The sequence below is a fragment of the Pelobates fuscus genome, chromosome 3 (assembly GCF_036172605.1).
Source record: "Pelobates fuscus isolate aPelFus1 chromosome 3, aPelFus1.pri, whole genome shotgun sequence".
NCBI classification, from domain to species: domain Eukaryota; kingdom Metazoa; phylum Chordata; class Amphibia; order Anura; family Pelobatidae; genus Pelobates; species Pelobates fuscus.
In genome coordinates this window covers 421,244,776-421,264,338 of record NC_086319.1, presented here as the reverse complement: position 1 = coordinate 421,264,338, position 19,563 = coordinate 421,244,776, and the positions used below count along the sequence as shown (strand labels likewise).

Genomic DNA, 19,563 nt, shown 5'->3' with positions numbered 1-19,563 from the left:
TTCCATTAACCCGTTACTGTCCGGCCTCTGCAGAGTGATTCCATTAACCCCTTACTGCCTGGCCTCTGCAGAGTGATTCCATTAACCCCTTACTGCCTGACCTCTGCAGAGTGATTCCATTAACCCCTTACTGCCTGACCTCTGCAGAGTGATTCCATTAACCCCTTACTGCCTGACCTCTGCAGAGTGATTCCATTAACCCCTTACTGCCCGGCCTCTGTAGAGTTATTCCATTAACCCCTTACTGCCTTGCCTCTGCAGAGTGATTCCATTAACCCCTTACTGCCCGGCCTCTGCAGAGTGATTCCATTAACCCCTTACTGCCTGGCCTCTGCAGAGTGATTCCATTAACCCTTTACTGGCTGCAGGGCCTTTCCATTAATCATTTACTGCCTAGTCTGTGGAGAATAATTCCTTTAATCTTTTACTGCCTGGACTCCATGGAGAGTCATCAATTTAACCCTTTACTGCATGGTCTGCGGATAATCATTCTTTTAACCCTTTACTGTCAGGTCAGCGTATACTCATTATTTTAACCCTTTACTGTCAGGTCAGCGTATAATCATTATTTTAACCCTTTACTACCTGAACTCCACGGAGAGTCATTAATTTAACCCTTTACTGACTGAGCTCTGCATAAAGCCGTTCTTTTAACAATTTTCTGCTTGGACTCTATGGGGATATATTCCTTTAACCCGTTACTGCCTGGTCTCTACAGTGAGTCATTCCTTTAAGGCTTTACTGGCCTAAGGCCATTGAGAATATTGACCACCTGTTTAAAGCACCCCATAGTTCTAGACTATAAAATGGCTCAGCTACAGCCTGCCACCTCACTCCTGCAGTCCCCTAACGTATCACTGGGTACAGCCCATAAACCCACTATATTAGTGGCCCTAATTGCCCCTTGCCCTCCCATTCCAGATATCTCGGCTATGGCAGTTTGGTTTGATACCTTCAGAATGGGGAGGCGGGGGGACCAGCACTACCACAGGCTCAGGAGAGGGTCCAGTACTCTGTATGGAGTTTTATTAAAACAAATCAGTGGGAGGTTAATTATAACGAGCTGATTGTGGAGCCGTCAGTGGGAACTTATAATTGGTTACCATGGTGACTGTGTCAATCAACTAAGAATTACATTTTGAACCTAACCCCAGACAAATGGTGGAATGGTACATTGTATTGCTGTCAGGTAAAGGGTTAAACTCTTTTTATTCTATATATAGGGATACGTATTAATCTAGAGCTGTTCCAAAGAGCTTACAGTCACATTAACAACTTTTAAACCTGTATTTACAGCTTGTCTAATGGGAACGTTTAAGCCTACAGTGGGGGACATGCCGTGTCAACCTTGTCCCCTTAACAGCCTTACAGCGGCCCCAGGGGCCACAGTGTGTAACTGCAAAACTGGGCATTTTCGAGCTCCTGCAGATCCCGCAACCGATTCATGTACCAGTAAGTATTGTCTGCACTACCTGCACCCCACTACTTGTATCTGTACACACTACCAGCACCCCACTACCCACCCCAATACACACTACTTGCACCCCACAACCCACCCCAATACACACTACCTGCACCCCACTACTTGTATCTGTACACACTACCTGCACCCCACTACTTGTATCAGTACACACTACCTGCACCCCACTACCCATCCTAATATGCACTACCTGCACCCCACTACTTGTATCTGTACACACTACCTGCACCCCACTACCCACCCCAATACACCCTACCTGCACCCCACAACCCACCCCAATACACACTACCTGCACCCCACTACTTGTATCTGTACACACTACCTGCACCCCACTACTTGTATCAGTACACACTACCTGCACCCCACTACCCATCCTAATATGCACTACCTGCACCCCACTACTTGTATCTGTACACACTACCTGCACCCCACTACTTGTATCAGTACACACTACCTGCACCCCACTACCCATCCTAATATGCACTACCTGCACCCCATTACTTGTATCAGTACACACTACCTGCACCCACTACTTGTATTAGTACACACTACTTGCACCCCACTACCCTTCCCAATACGCACTACCTGCACCCCATGTCCAATCCCACTACACACACCCCACTACTGGTATCAGTACACACTACCTGCACCCCTCTTCCCATTCCACTCTCTCTCTCTATTTATATCCCCCACTCTCTCTCCCTCTATTTATACCTCTCTCTCTCCCTCTATTTATATCCCTCACTCTCTCTCCCTCTATTTATCCCTCGCTCTCTATTTATATCCCTCACTCTCTCTCCCTCTATTTATACCCCTCGCTCTCTCTCTATTTATATCCCTCACTCTCTCTCCCTCTATTTATACCCCTCGCTCTCTCTCTATTTATACCCCTCGCTCTCTCTCTATTTATATCCCTCACTCTCTTTCCCTCTATTTATACCCCTCGCTCTCTCTCTATTTATACCCCTCGCTCTCTCTCTATTTATATCCCCCACTCTCTCTCCCTCTATTTATACCCCTCGCTCTCTCTCTATTTATACCCCTCGCTCTCTCTCTATTTATACCCCTCGCTCTCTCTCTCTATTTATATCCCTCACTCTCTCTCCCTCTATTTATACCCCTCGCTCTCTCTCTATTTATATCCCTCACTCTCTCTCCCTCTATTTATACCCCTCGCGCTCTCTCTATTTATATCCCTCACTCTCTCTCCCTCTATTTATACCCCTCGCTCTCTCTCTATTTATATCCCTCACTCTCTCTCCCTCTATTTATACCCCTCGCTCTCTCTCTATTTATATCCCTCACTCTCTCTCTATTTATATCCCTCACTCTCTCTCCCTCTATTTATACCCCTCGCTCTCTCTCTATTTATACCCCTCGCTCTCTCTCTATTTATATCCCTCACTCTCTCTCCCTCTATTTATACCCCTCGCTCTCTCTCTATTTATACCCCTCGCTCTCTCTCTATTTATATCCCTCACTCTCTCTCCCTCTATTTATACCCCTCGCTCTCTCTCTATTTATACCCCTCGCTCTCTCTCAATTTATATCCCCCACTCTCTCTCTCTCTATTTATACCCCTCGCTCTCTCTCTATTTATATCCCTCTCTCTCTCTCTCTCTCTCTATTTATACCCCTCGCTCTCTCTCTATTTATATCCCTCACTCTCTCTCTATTTATATCCCCCACTCTCTCTCTCTATTTATACCCCTCGCTCTCTCTCTATTTATATCCCTCACTCTCTCTCCCTCTATTTATACCCCTCGCTCTCTCTCTATTTATACCCCTCGCTCTCTCTCTATTTATATCCCTCACTCTCTCTCCCTCTATTTATACCTCTCTTCCTCTCCCTACCTGTATTTATTCTTCTCTCCTTCTTTCCCCAGCCCCTCCCTTGGCTCCTCGAAGTATTGTAGCCCATGTAAATGGGTCTGTGGTGGACTTGGATTGGAGTGAACCACTTGATTCTGGCGGACGGGGAGACTTGTACTATGAAGTGCAATGTCTGGAATGTGCTGTGAATGCACAGTGCATCTCTTGTACCCGACTCACCTTTTCCCCGCGCCCTAATCGCCTGCTGGAGCGCAAGCTACGCGTATCTGGGCTCCGACCTAGGATGACTTACAATTTCCGTGTGCTGGCACTAAACGGGGTGTCGGAACGAAGTGGAATTGGAGCAATGGGCGAGGAGCTCAATGTAACCACCGACCGTGATGGTAAGGCCCAGTCTTCTAAATATTCCATGAAATATAAGTTCCTTGGGGGAGGGACTAACTCCTAGTGATAAGCTGCAACCCACAGGATAGGCTGTCACAACAGCAACAACTGTCGCTTTCCACGTGTCCTCCTGGGCTGGCAATATACGTATAACTGTGTGTTTCTCACTAGAAATGAATACGAACAGATTGTCCTGGAAGAATCCTGAGGACCCAGATCTCACAGCTTCTCGAGCTATCAATAATGCTACATCTCTATTACTATAATAATAACAATAATATATATAATGTTACATCCATCACTCAAACAATGCACATTCATTCACTTACAGTATCGTTATTTTTTATAAGACTCATTTATTTTTTTGTAGATTATATATGTTTCATGTTAATAGTCATATGATTAAAATTAGTTTGGTGTCACAGTTTGTGTATTTTTTTATTTTTAATAAAATATCTAACAGGAATCATTACTGTAGTTATACCCCTGCCAGCCCATGTTCTCTGTATCTAATATCTGCTATCTCTCCAGTTCCCCTCCCAGTGTCCGGAATCCAACAAATGTCAGCAACAGATACCTCACTCTACCTGCGGTGGGCGCCACCCCCCCCACCCAACCAGCCCAAGGGCAATATCCTGGATTATGAGGTCAAATACTATGAAAAGGTGATAACATTATTATTGTGTTTTGGTGGGATTTGGGGTTTTTATAGGAGAGTCACAAGTTCACCACAGTGTACAGAAATTAGACACGTCTCCATAATATCTTATAAATGATAACGCTGACATTCCAATAATATCCAATACATTATAACGCTGACATTCCAATAATATCCAATACATTATAACGCTGACATTACAATAATATCCGATACATTATAACGCTGACATTCCAATAATATCCAATACATTATAACGCTGACATTCCAATAATATCAGATACATTATAACACTGACATTCCAATAATATCCGATACATTATAACGCTGACATTCCAGTAACATCCGATACATTATAACGCTGACATTCCAATAATATCCGATACATTATAACGCTGACATTCCAATAATATCCGATACATTATAACGCTGACATTCCAATAATATCCGATACATTATAACGCTGACATTACAATAATATCCGATACATTATAACGCTGACATTACAGTAATATCCGATACATTATAACGCTGACATTCCAATAATATCCGATACATTATAACGCTGATATTCCAATAATATCCAATACATTATAACGCTGACATTCCAATAATATCCAATACATTATAACGCTGACATTACAATAATATCCGATACATTATAACGCTGACATTACAGTAATATCGGATACATTATAACGCTGACATTCCAATAATATCCGATACATTATAACGCTGATATTCCAATAATATCCAATACATTATAACGCTGACATTCCAATAATATCCGATACATTATAACGCTGACATTACAATAATATCCGATACATTATAACGCTGACATTACAGTAATATCGGATACATTATAACGCTGACATTCCAATAATATCCAATACATTATAACGCTGACATTACAATAATATCCGATACATTATAACGCTGACATTACAGTAATATCGGATAAATGATAACGCTGACCAAACATTGGCATTATGCGAAGAGATGAAGACAGATGGCTCCATATAAACTCTATGGATAAACTGCTGCTATTTCATTGTGATTGTTTTACTGCGTACTGTCACACAGAGCTCTGTAGGTAACTGACACTGTATGATGGCCATAAAGCAGAGGGAAAATATCTGGGCAACAAAGCCTATTGGCACATATGTTCATGTCTGTCGGACCCAAGATTGTATCCAGTCTACTATTTAGTTCCATCTCGCTGTAGATAACAATGTCCAAGTAACACCCACCATGTTTCCCCACAGGACCAAGAGAAACCCCTAATAATGTTCCTGAAGACCACAGGCAGTGAGGCTCGTCTGGTGGGACTTCGTGCCGGCACCCTGTATGTGGTACAGGTGCGAGCGAGGACTGAAGCTGGGTACGGGGCATTCAGTGGAGATGCCTTATTTCAAACCTTGTCACATGGTGAGTACAGGCATTAGGCGTTCCCTTCTGATAAAGAGCTGGTTATTGTCAGGAATGGGTCGGTACTTCTAGTCAAAGCCCAAAATGATTTGACCACTTATTCTTCTCTAGTGCAACTGTCTGGATTGGTCTCCAGAGATCTCTTAACTAGTCTTATTAGGACAGATATATTATATTATGTTCTCAGCATTGGGTAGTCGATGATACACACTCTTGTTGTCATATCACTGTTTCTCGAGCTTTTCCAGCAGAATAACTGCTGTAATTGTATCATAAGATAATGGCTCCAAACTCCTGTATTGATTTACCCGGTATGATAATGTGTTGTTTCTTTCCTTAGACCCAGAGAAAGCGCAGCCTCAGGTGGCGTTAATTGCGGGGACAGCCGGTGTGGGCACACTTCTTGTCATAGCCGTTATAATAGTCGCCATTGTGTGCGTGCGGTGAGTACTGGGATGTAGCGTAAAATATTTTACTCCTAGAGAAAGTCTGCAAACTCCATGGGACATTCCCATTTTAATATAAAATCATATAAAATAGAACTTTATTTTTATCTGTGAAAATGTTGTGTATTGGTTTTGTCACACGAGACACGTGGGAAAACAAACAACGAAGGGAGGTATGATTGTGTGTATTTGGGTTCTGCAGGAAACATGCAATTAACAAGGAGACCGAGTATAGCGACAAGCCTCCGCAGTATCTCATCGGACACAGTGAGTGTGTATATAGACCTATAGCGGTCATTCTGCTGTAAGAACTGACCGCTTCTTAATAGAACTCTTTCAATCCAACTAACTGATCACTCTCTGCTCTCTCTAATACCAGATCACTTCCTGCTCTCTCTAATACCAGATCACTTCCTGCTCTGTAATACCAGATCACTTCCTGGTTTTCATGTATCTCTTCCTGTAATAACTGATCTCTTCCTGATTTCCTATTATAATTAGCTATCTTTTCCGGTAATAGGCAATATCTTCCTGTTATAACAGATCTCTTCCTGTTAAAAAATAAATAAATCTCTTCCTATAATTACCAATCTCTTCCTATAATAACAAATCTCTTCCTGTAATAACCGATCTCTTCCAGTAATAACCAATCTGTTCCTGTAGTTACCAATCTCTTCCTATAATAAAAAATCTCTTCCTGTAATAATCGATTTCTTCCTGTAATAACTGATCTTTTCCTGTAATAATCGATTTCTTCCTGTAATAACTGATCTCTTCCTGTAATAATCGATTTCTTCCAGTTATAACCGATCTCTTCCTGTAATAACCAATCTCTTCCTGTAATAACCGATCTCTTCCTGTAATAACAGATCTCTTCCTGTAATAACCGATCTCTTCCTGTAATTACCAATCTCTTCCTGTAATTACCAATCTCTTCCTGTAATAACAGATCTCTTCCAGTAATAACAGATCTCTTCCAGTAATAACCAATCTGTTCCTGTAGTTACCAATCTCTTCCTATAATAAAAAATCTCTTCCTGTAATAATCGATTTCTTCCTGTAATAACTGATCTCTTCCTGTAATAATCGATCTCTTCCTGTAATAACAGATCTCTTCCTGTAATAACCGATCTCTTCCTGTAATAACCGATCTCTTCCTGTTATAACTGATCTCTTCCTGTAATAACCGATCTCTTCCTGTAATTACCAATCTCTTCCTATAATAACCGATTTCTTCCTGTAATAACCGATTTCTTCCTGTAATAACCGATCTCTTCCTGTAATAACCGATCTCTTCCTGTTATAACTGATCTCTTCCTGTAATAACCGATCTCTTCCTGTAATAACTGATCTCTTCCTGTAATAACCGATCTCTTCCTGTTATAACTGATCTCTTCCTGTAATTACAGATCTCTTCCTGTTATAACTGTAAGAATATGTTATAATTGTGCTGTTACAAATAATACTTTTCATGTATGTATATTTTTTCATCTGTTGTATTACAGATGCCAAGTTATACATTGATCCTTTCACCTATGAGGATCCTAACGAGGCTGTTCGAGAATTTGCTAAAGAAATTGATGTGTCTTATGTGAAGATTGAGGAGGTCATAGGAGCAGGTGAGGGTTTTACAAGGAGAGTTCAAGCAATGAGTTAAAGAGAAAGGAGTCTGGCATAAACAGTAACACAGGGGTAGGAGAAAATAGAAGACAGACACATTAGAGGACAAGGCACATCAGATTACATTTGGACTGGGTAATGTGGGTGACGCTAATGGCAGTTAGATACAATGGAAGGCGCAAAGGACGTTGGAGGTCAGAGATAAGAAAGAAATGTTTAGTAAGATAGGAGCTTACAAGCCTCATTTTAGATGTGAGCCAGGTGAGTAAAAGTGGTGACATATCATGAAGAGAAACTGGGGCAAGGCAGAATGGCGATGATAGATGCGAGAGTTGGCAATGATAGATGCGAGAGTTGGCAATGATAGATGCGAGAGTTGGCAATGATAGATGCGAGAGTTGGCAATGATAGATGCGAGAGTTGGCAATGATAGATGCGAGAGTTGGCAATGATAGATGCGAGAGTTGGCAATGATAGATGCGAGAGTTGGCAATGATAGATGCGAGAGTTGGCAATGATAGATGCGAGAGTTGGCAATGATAGATGTGGGAGTTGGCGGTGATGGATGTTGGAGTTGGCGATGATGGATGTGGAAGCTGGTGATGATGGATGTGGAAGCTGGTGATGATGGATGTGAAAGCTGGTGATGATGGATGTGGAAGCTGGTGATGATGGATGTGGAAGCTGGTGATGATGGATGTGAAAGCTGGTGATGATGGATGTGAAAGCTGGTGATGATGGATGTGAAAGCTGGTGATGATGGATGTGGGGGTTGGCGATGATGGATGTGGGGGTTGGCGATGATGGATGTGGGGGTTGGCGATGATGGATGTGGGGGTTGGCGATGATGGATGTTGAAGTTGGCGATGATGGATGTTGAAGTTGGCGATGATGGATGTTGAAGTTGGCGATGATGGATGTTGAAGTTGGCGATGATGGATGTTGAAGTTGGCGATGATGGATGTTGAAGTTGGCGATGATGGATGTTGAAGTTGGCGATGATGGATGTTGAAGTTGGCGATGATGGATGTTGAAGATGGCGATGATGGATGTTGAAGTTGGCAATGATGGATGTTGAAGTTGGCAATGATGGATGTTGAAGTTGGCAATGATGGATGTTGGCGATGATAGATGTGGGAGTTGGTGATGATAGATGTAGGAGTTGGTGATGATAGATGTGGGAGTTGGTGATGATAGATGTAGGAGTTGGTGATGATAGATGTGGAAGTTGGTGATGATGGATTTGGGAGTTGGCGATGATAGATGTAGGAGTTGGCGATGGTAGATGTGGGAGTTGGCAATGATGGATGTGGGAGTTTGTCTCTAAGGAATGTTTAGTGGTATGGGGGTCTATTTGGCTCTAGACTGGTATGGTTGGAGCCACTGCAGTTGAGGTTAGAACATGAATAGTAAAGAGAAGACACTGCAGCCTCTCACGACCCCCATTTTAACCCTTTTTAGGGGAATTTGGGGAAGTGTGCCGCGGACGCCTGAAGGTGCCAGGGAAGAAAGAAAACTACGTGGCGATAAAAACCCTAAAAGGCGGGTACACGGAGCGCCAGCGCAGAGAATTCCTCAGTGAGGCGAGCATCATGGGGCAGTTTCAGCACCCAAACATTATCCACCTGGAAGGAGTAATTACTAATAACTGCCCTGTAATGATCATCACGGAGTACATGGAGAATGGAGCCCTCGACTCATTCCTCAGGGTAAGTGTGCATTGTGTATGTGAGCAAATATTCACCCTCTTTTAACCTGTATCAAAAAGAGAAAGTAATGTTGCCCCTTGGATGAGCTTAATATTAGAAGGAAATGGCTCTAGAGAGAGCTGCTGGGGAAGGCATTGTGAAAGGCTATGTCTTCAGTTCGTCCCAAAGTGTGGGAGAATCCTCAGTTTCTATGATATCTATGGGTAAGATGTCTACGGGTAGGGTGGTTTGAGATCAAGCTCCTCTTTTTGACTTTTGTGTCACTTCTAGTTGATACGTGCTGCTGTTGGGCACCTAATGTGTCTGGAGGGGGTCACCTAATACATACTGTGTGCTGTAGGCAGTGTTCTGGAGTGCTCTAGAGTTCTCTGAGGATCGTGTGAAGAGCTAATTGCCCCATGTTTGGTGCAGAGTCTGTTCAGTTTCTTTAAGCTTGGCTAAGATGCAGTCCAGTCTTAGTACTTCCTAAAAGGATGCAAGACCTGGAGCAACAAAAAGAGTTTCTAGTCTACTAACAGAAAATACATGGGCATACCATCAGTGGTTTGACAAGTTTGAGGTTCTCCTAGTCCTCTAAATGGCCTATACACCAAATCACACAGGGCCCTAAACGTTGAGTTAGTTATGCTTCCACGTGGCCATAGTGAGTGTTTCTTGTTTAACGTCAGACATAAGTATATTATCTGCTGGTGGACAAGGGGATCGATAGAGCAGAACTGGGGTCCCCCAACTATATCTTTCTGTTTTACAGCTCTGTGGAATATAATGGCACCTTACGAATAATGATCAATTTATTCATTCTCATTGTATTTCCTTATCGTGATTTGCTGGTGATAGCAATTAGACATGAATGCCAGGTCGGCAACAAGTATAATAAAGATTACGGTTAGGTGAAATAGTGCAGGGCAGACAGATCCCGGAGCTCTGAATGACTCTGGGAATTGTTTGACTTCATAGAGAACTGTTTGTTCTTTACTAAAACGTAGCATAAAGTAAACAGACAAATCACTTGCTTTCTGTCTGCAATAGATTTAAATGGCTTTAAGTTTATCTCGCACAACATTACAGAGCATACGTTCTCACGTTAAACAGGCTGCATGTTCTCTGATGACAGTAATTGGCATGGCTAAACGTTGAGGGTTTGATTTAATTCTGTCTGGACTTTGTTGTGGGGCTGATTTGTAAACTCAAAGGCACGTACAGATTTTGAAATCATTATTGCTAAGGAGCCTCCAGCCTCCAATTAAGAACCTCCAGCTCCATGAATGTTTGCTTGCAATGTGCCAAAATAATTTGAAACAAGTGTGTTATTTTTATTCCAATGCTGTCAGCTGGATCTCGAGGTCCAGAACAAGGGGACATCCCTGGGCTAGGAGATGCTCCATCAGACCATGACGTTCCACACACAAATTTCCATTTCAATAGATTGGTGGTTGGGGCTGACATCACCAATACAGAGTGTGTATACACATATATAAATGAATATTCCTTGTGTTTGTGTTGCACAGCTAAACGACGGGCAGTTTACACCAATCCAGCTGGTGGGGATGCTGCGGGGAATCGCCTCAGGGATGCGGTATTTGGCGGAGATGAATTATGTTCACAGAGATCTGGCAGCACGAAACATTCTAGTTAACAGTAATCTGGTTTGCAAAGTATCGGATTTTGGTTTGTCGCGGTTTCTCCAAGAAGGATCCACGGATCCCACGTATACCTCCTGTCTGGTAAGAGAATGAAATATGTAAATGGACGTTTGAAAGAGGGGATGGAGTGTGAATGGGCACACGGGCCGATAGACGGAGTAAATGTGAGGGAGAGATGAGTGCAACAAATGAAGAACATGTTGAGGATAAGCTCAGATTACTCATGATGAAAACTTAGTTAAATGCTCAGACTACTCTCACATTTCAACTCTCAGGGCGGTAAAATCCCCATCCGATGGACAGCCCCAGAAGCCATCGCCTTCCGGAAGTTTACATCTGCCAGTGATGTCTGGGGATACGGGATTGTCATGTGGGAAGTTATGTCTTTTGGAGAACGACCGTACTGGGACATGTCTAATCAAGATGTGAGTATCAGCAGATGAATGTGTCCAATTACTGCCCATCATTCAATCCGTAGCCATAAGACAACCAGATTCTCATATTTTAATAATAACTTCAAGGTACACTTTGTGGGAGATTTGTGTTCGTAAAATGGCCATTCAGTCGATTTGTAGATGAGAGGGTGGGTTTTGAGGCTAACCTACAATATTTGTACTCTTTTGTTCTTCAGCTTCCAGATTTTAGATTGTGATCCTTTATTTTTTTAGGTGATTAATGCTATCGAGCAGGATTACCGACTCCCAGCTCCCCCTGATTGCCCATCTGCCCTGCATCAGTTAATGTTGGACTGTTGGCAGAGAGATCGAGCAGCCCGGCCCCGTTTTACCGATATTGTCAGCTCCTTGGACAAACTGATTCGTAACCCAGCCAGCCTGAAGATCACCACCCGGGAGCAACATGGGTAAGTCCTTTGCACTAAATGTCTGGCTGGGATTGCTCAGTGTGGGAGGTCAGGTCAGTGAGGAGTGAATGATGATCCGAGAATATTGATCAGTTAAGTGCTAAGCTATGGCAGGAGAAAGCTTAAAACTCTAGGTTTGATGATTGTTACCTTCCAACAGAACACTTTTCAAGATCACTTGAAACAGATCATCTCTCATTCTCTGTCTCTCTCCAGCATTCGGGAACATATCCTAAATGTTTGTCTGTTCCTCCACAGGACTTCACAGCCTCTCTTGGACCAACGCACGCCGCACTATTCTTCCTTCGCTACGGTGGGCGAGTGGCTGCAAGCAATAAAAATGGGAAGATACGAGGAAGGATTTAGAAATGCAGGATTTACTACATTTAGCAGAGTTCGACAGATAACCACAGAGTAAGTCAATTATAGGCAATAGGAATTGAAGATTGAAATGGATGGTAAATGCTGCTAATTTGAATCTCCTGGAACAGGCCACAAGGGACACACAGCACTCACTGCACATAGAGCCACACACTACACACGGAGCCACACACTACACACAGAACACACGGCACTCACTACACACAGAGCCACACACTACACACAGAACACAGAGCCACACACTACACACAGAACACACGGCACTCACTACACACAGAGCCACACACTACACACAGAACACAGAGCCACACACTACACACAGAACACACGGCACTCACTACACACAGAGCCACACACTACACACAGAACACACAGCACTCACTACACACAGAACACACAGCACTCACTACACACAGAGCCACACACTACACACAGAACACACGGCACTCACTACACACAGAGCCACACACTACACACAGAACACACGGCACTCACTACACACAGAGCCACACACTACACACAGAGCCACTCACTACACACAGAACACACAGAGCCACTCACTACACACAGAGCCACTCACTACAGACAGAGCCACTCACTACACACGGAGCCACTCACTACACACGGAGCCACTCACTACACACAGAGCCACTCACTACACACAGAGCCACTCACTACACACGGAGTCACTCACTACACACAGAGCCACTCACTACACACGGAGTCACTCACTACACACAGAGCCACTCACTACACACGGAGCCACTCACTACACACGGAGCCACTCACTACACACGGAGCCACTCACTACACACGGAGCCACTCACTACACACGGAGCCACTCACTACACACGGAGCCACTCACTACACACGGAGCCACTCACTACACACGGAGCCACTCACTACACACGGAGCCACTCACTACACACGGAGCCACTCACTACACACGGAGCCACTCACTACACACGGAGCCACACACTACACACGGAGCCACTCACTACACACAGAGCCACTCACTACACACGGAGTCACTCACTACACACGGAGTCACTCACTACACACGGAGTCACTCACTACACACGGAGTCACTCACTACACACGGAGCCACACACTACACACGGAGCCACACACTACACACTGAGCCACACACTACACACAGAACACTCACTACACACAGAACACTCACTAAAAACAGAGCCACACACTACACACAGAGCCACTGATTACACACAGAGTCAAACACTGCTGCTGGCTATGTGCTACTGGAAAAGCAGGGATAAAACAGAAAATAACTTGTTGGGTTCACTAGAAGCCCTAATAATTGTGATCTGACAGAGTAAACAGGGTTTTTCAGAACCTCAGGCTACGACGAGTTGACTTGATGAATAAATATTCCTCCTATCTCACACAATGCAATGTGGTCGTAGTGTAATCAATATACGGTCAGACAAGGCTCAAGACCATTTACCCAATTGTTGTATCACTTTGCCAACGAGTTGTAGAGGATGCCCTGTTCCATGGTCCCAGTCCCCCCATTACCATAAAGATCTAATTTCTCCACGAAAACTCAATGATTGAACCTCTAGGAGCCCCTTGGCTAGGTGGACATTAAAAAGCCTGCTATCGCCTCTTCGGAGCACGGGGAACTAGATAACCCCAATCCTTGCTGAGAGAGGAGCAAATTCTTTAGTGAATGTGGTGGGAGATTAGACAATTCTCACACTTCGTCAAATACGCAAACGAGATAAAGCTTCTTCCACAAAGAAACCGGCATTGGATTATTGTGCAAAGTGCGATCAGAACCATGGAATTGCTCCCACCGGCTTGTGCAATCTGTATCTACGCTCGCAACTAAACAGGGCGACAGTGACTGGTTGTTTGAATATGGCTTGGTTGCTATAAGACATCAGTCAGTGATGGAAAAGGAGATAACGTGGGGTGGGGGGTTGCATGAGAATGGGATAAAGGGGTACTCTAGCATTAGGAAATTCAAACATGTATTCTTAATGCTATAATGTTTCTCGAGCTATGTAGGTGCCAACCCCCATAAGGGAAGATTTACTTACCTTACATCCCATGGTGTGCCAGGCTCCGTGGCTGAGTTCATCAGTCTTCATCAGGCTAAGGGCGCAAAATGCTGCTCTAAGAGAGTCATTTGAGCTATAGCCAAGTTTAACTTGGTTCTAGCTGTGGAAGAGCCGCTAATGGTTATCTTCTGACTAGAGTCATGTTAACCCTGAATGAAAATATTTTTGTTCCTGCAATGTTTTTAGATGGATGCAGGATTAAATAGACAGGCATGAGGTGGTGTGAGTCTCTTTAAAGACAGTCATTCGGCAGGCAAACATGTAAATATTATTTAAGAAAGAAGATTGTAAAATGTACTATTTAGTGGTAATTGTCTTTCCTCTACAGACAATCTAGCTGGTTTATTGCAGAACATACACTTGTGGCCTCCAAGGTTGAGTCAACACCAGCTCTGAATAAGGGTAGTGCTTACTCAAATTATACAATTTATTGGTTCCATAATCTAAAACATCTTACCAAACAGAATGTAACGTTGCATGCGCCACTCTTGCATTGAACCAAGCGTTTACAAGTAATTTTAAATTCTCCAGTTCACTGTTAGCTCTTCATTTATGTCATTCTCACACCTTGTATGCATCTTAACAATCAATTCACACAGATACCAGAACTCATGCACATAGTTAGAAACATAGATCGTGACGGCAGATAAGAACCATTCGGCCCATCTAGTCTGCCCAGTTTTCTAAATACTTTCATTAGTCCCTAGTTAGAAAATAACAATGTTTATGCAAACTCCACAAATTTAGTTGCTAATCCTTTCACTTCTACCTGAAGCCCCGTAGCGCGCAGCTCCCCCTTTCTGTTTTTGACACATTTTGGAAAATACACAATAACGTCACTTCCAGTAGCGCAACAGAAAGTACGTAATGGTCAATCTTTGCCAATCACCTGCCAGATCCGTTCCGATATCAGGCAAATACACAACGACTTCCAAACCCTTTAGCTCTTTATCGTTAAGCTCACACAAAGCTAGTTTGGGATATTTTCACTGATATTTCATTTGAGTAGAGGATAGCCACGTCCCGTGCGTTTTGTAGGGACGTGACAGGGATCTAATTGCTTCACATATACCGTGAAAACGATTGCTAACTTAATGTCCTCTCCATTTAATTCCAACCATCTCCCCACCCATTGTGCTTCTTCTTAGAGACCTGCTACGGATGGGGATCACGCTTGCTGGTCACCAAAAGAAGATATTATCGAGTCTTCAGCAAATGGTCCCAGCTGAGAAGATTCCCTCGGGACCCGGACTATGCTACTAGTTGACTTTGCTGCACCATTGGACTTGATACCACCAATCACAAACTCTCATTGAGCAGTGCAATAAGCTGATTGGTTGCAGCCTTGTGATGTCACCTATGATATCAGTCACACTGACTGTCCAGCACGGTATCTAGGAGAGGCAGAGTTTGGGGTGACCACACACCGCATTGTGAAGGCAGCGGTATATCCCCTGTACAGTATGTATATAAATACATTGTCAAGGAGTCTTTTTGTTTCCTCATTTTTATATTAAATTATTTGATAATAAATGAATTGCAAAAAAACAGTGTTTTCTGATTTTAAATATTGTATATAATTATTTGTATGTCTGATAAAGGTACACTTCCTTACCGTTACAATAATTTATATAGCGCCAACATATTCTGCAGCACTGTGCAATGGATAAAAAAGACAAACTATTTCTAACAAAACACGTATGACACACGGTAACAGTGGGTGAAGAGGACCCTGACCGAACAAGCTAACAGTCTAAAGTGTACAGGGGATAATTATAAAAAAATGTCCGAATATTCGTCATATCTGCCACTTTCACTGGGTTTAACTCACCATGTCATTAAAGGGAAACTCCAAGCAACAACACTTTAGCTTAATGAAGTTGTTCTGATGTATAGATTGTGTCCATGCAGTATCACTGATCAATTCTCTGCCATTTAGGGAACTTGTTTATACAGCCCTAGTCACAGTGTGGGATTTACAAATTGCTCCACTTTCACTCAGATCTTACAGTACAGTTTGTTTACTTTAGAAGATATTGTATTTTTCTCATTACTAGTACTGTATATCGGATTATCACTAGTACTGTATTTCAGACCATTACTAGTACTGTATGTCAGATCATCATTACTAGTACTGTATATCAGATTATTACTAGTACTGTATATCGGATTATCACTAGTACTGTATTTCAGACCATTACTAGTACTGTATGTCAGGTTATCATTACTAGTACTGTATGTCAGATCATCATTACTAGTACTGTATATCGGATTATCATTACTAGTACTGTATTTCAGACCATTACTAGTACTGTATGTCAGATTATCATTACAAGTACTGTATTTCGGATTATTACTAGTACTGTATGTCAGATCATCATTACTAGTACTGTATGTCAGATTATCATTACTAGTACTGTATTTCAGACAATTACTAGTACTGTATGTCAGATTATTACTAGTACTGTATTTCAGACCATTACTAGTACTGTATGTCAGATCATTACTAGTACTGTATGTCAGATAATTACTAGTACTGTATGTCAGATCATTACTAGTACTGTATGTCAGATAATTACTAGTACTGTATGTCAGATCATTACTAGTACTGTATGTCAGATTATTACTAGTACCACATGCAAGATTATCATTACTAGTACTGTATGTCAGGTTATCATTACTAGTACTGTATGTCAGATCATCATTACTAGTACTGTATATCGGATTATCATTACTAGTACTGTATTTCAGACCATTACTAGTACTGTATGTCAGATTATCATTACAAGTACTGTATTTCGGATTATTACTAGTACTGTATGTCAGATCATCATTACTAGTACTGTATGTCAGATTATCATTACTAGTACTGTATTTCAGACAATTACTAGTACTGTATGTCAGATTATTACTAGTACTGTATTTCAGACCATTACTAGTACTGTATGTCAGATCATTACTAGTACTGTATGTCAGATAATTACTAGTACTGTATGTCAGATCATTACTAGTACTGTATGTCAGATAATTACTAGTACTGTATGTCAGATCATTACTAGTACTGTATGTCAGATTATTACTAGTACCACATGCAAGATTATCATTACTAGTACTGTATGTCAGATTATCATTACTAGTACTGTATGTCAGATTATTACTAGTACTGTATTTCGGATTATTACTAGTCCTGTATGTCAGATCATCATTACTAGTACTGTATGTCAGATTATCATTACTAGTACTGTATTTCAGACCATTACTAGTACTGTATGTCAGATAATTACTAGTACTGTATGTCAGATTATTACTAGTACTGTATTTCAGACCATTACTAGTACTGTATGTCAGATCATTACTAGTACTGTATGTCAGATCATTACTAGTACTGTATTTCAGATAATTACTAGTACTGTATGTCAGATCATTACTAGTACTGTATTTCAGATAATTACTAGTACTGTATGTCAGATCATTACTAGTACTGTATGTCAGATTATTACTAGTACCACATGCAAGATTATCATTACTAGTACTGTATGTCAGATTATCATTACTAGTACTGTATGTCAGATAATTACTAGTACTGTATGTCAGATCATTACTAGTACTGTATGTCAGATCATTACTAGTACTGTATGTCAGATTATTACTAGTACCACATGCAAGATTATCATTACTAGCACTGTATGTCAGATCATCATTACTAGTACTGTATGTCAGATTAGCACTAGTATTGCAAGTCAGATCATTATTAGTACTGTATGTCAGATCATCATTACTAGTACTGTATGTCAGATTATCATCACTAGTACTGTATTTCAGACCATTACTAGTACTGTATGTCAGATCATTACTAGTACTGTATGTCAGATCATTACTAGTACTGTATGTCAGATAATTACTAGTACTGTATGTCAGATTATTACTAGTACCACATGCAAGATTATCATTACTAGTACTGTATGTCAGATCATCATTACTAGTACTGTATGTCAGATTAGCACTAGTATTGCAAGTCAGATCATTATTAGTACTGTATGTCAGATTATCACTAATACTGTATGTCAGGTTATCATTACTAGTACTGTGTTACAATTGCCTCCGGTCTAGCAGGAGGTTGGATCGTTTGGATGTCCTGGTTCCCGAACACGAAGAGTCGAACGGAGCTGCAATCGGTAGAGACCTGCAAGTGTAGAATCTCCCACTAGCTATAGCTCAGCTAGGATAACCTTTGCCCACAAAACGAGTCGAGGCTGTGATTTGAGGGTCAAAATAAGAACTGGCTTTACTGACACAGGACAGCGTTATTTATGCAAACGTTCCCGGTCCAGGGACAGCCCCCTCTGGACCGGGTGGCATGTCGGGACAAAACAATCAACCAATTACAATACACTGTATCTTTTGAAATAAGTCCCCTCCCTCCTTGGGGATAATGAATCCAACGGCTAGTGTGCCTTGATTATCCCCAAGGGCCCAAAATCCCACGTGGAATATCCATATGGGAAAACAGTAGAAAATATATAATTACAAAATTTTACCAGGAATCCTTCACTTCCTACCCATCATTATATAGCTCAGGTCTGAGTGCATCATCCAGGTGAATAGCGCTCAGACCTCACGAATAACATAGTCAGTCTCTTGGATACAACGTCTTTCGCGTGTTCTTTGTCCCGAACACAAGGTGGCGGTGTGATCTTATGGAACTCTCCCCGGCTAAGGTGATATACGAATCCCCGCTCTCTGTCTGGGTGTTATCACTGTTCGGTAAACGAATGGGGACCGCCATGAAGGGGCACTTAGTCTGCGGTTAACCACAACATTCCACCTACTGATTGAGGCCACACGCCTGGTCGTAGGTGGTCCCCGTTCGTGTCCTGCTCGGTAGTTTCCATATCGGAAGATCCAACATGAACGGGCCTCGTCGAGAGTCGTCAATTAGCTTGCGGTTAACCGCAAACCGCAACTCCCTGGGTGATCAATTGGCGGCGCACTTCCCTCGCTGACACACACAAGCTCATTGATACACAGC

General features: G+C 42.2%; 1 protein-coding gene across 1 annotated transcript in view; it reads left to right on the top strand.

Annotated features, from left to right (window-relative positions):
- Positions 1–16,018, top strand: part of EPHB4 (EPH receptor B4) — a 59,368-nt gene extending 43,350 nt beyond the window's left edge. Inside the window, exons 4-16 of the mRNA XM_063449792.1 lie at positions 1,297–1,452; positions 3,367–3,696; positions 4,229–4,362; positions 5,624–5,786; positions 6,127–6,229; positions 6,435–6,499; positions 7,738–7,851; positions 9,314–9,561; positions 11,070–11,285; positions 11,480–11,629; positions 11,873–12,066; positions 12,325–12,480; positions 15,683–16,018. Coding sequence (XP_063305862.1) covers positions 1,297–1,452; positions 3,367–3,696; positions 4,229–4,362; positions 5,624–5,786; positions 6,127–6,229; positions 6,435–6,499; positions 7,738–7,851; positions 9,314–9,561; positions 11,070–11,285; positions 11,480–11,629; positions 11,873–12,066; positions 12,325–12,480; positions 15,683–15,797 — 2,144 coding nt within the window. The 3' untranslated portion in view covers positions 15,798–16,018. The remainder of the gene's footprint in view (positions 1–1,296; positions 1,453–3,366; positions 3,697–4,228; positions 4,363–5,623; positions 5,787–6,126; positions 6,230–6,434; positions 6,500–7,737; positions 7,852–9,313; positions 9,562–11,069; positions 11,286–11,479; positions 11,630–11,872; positions 12,067–12,324; positions 12,481–15,682) is intronic.
- Positions 16,019–19,563: the final 3,545 nt, after the last annotated feature.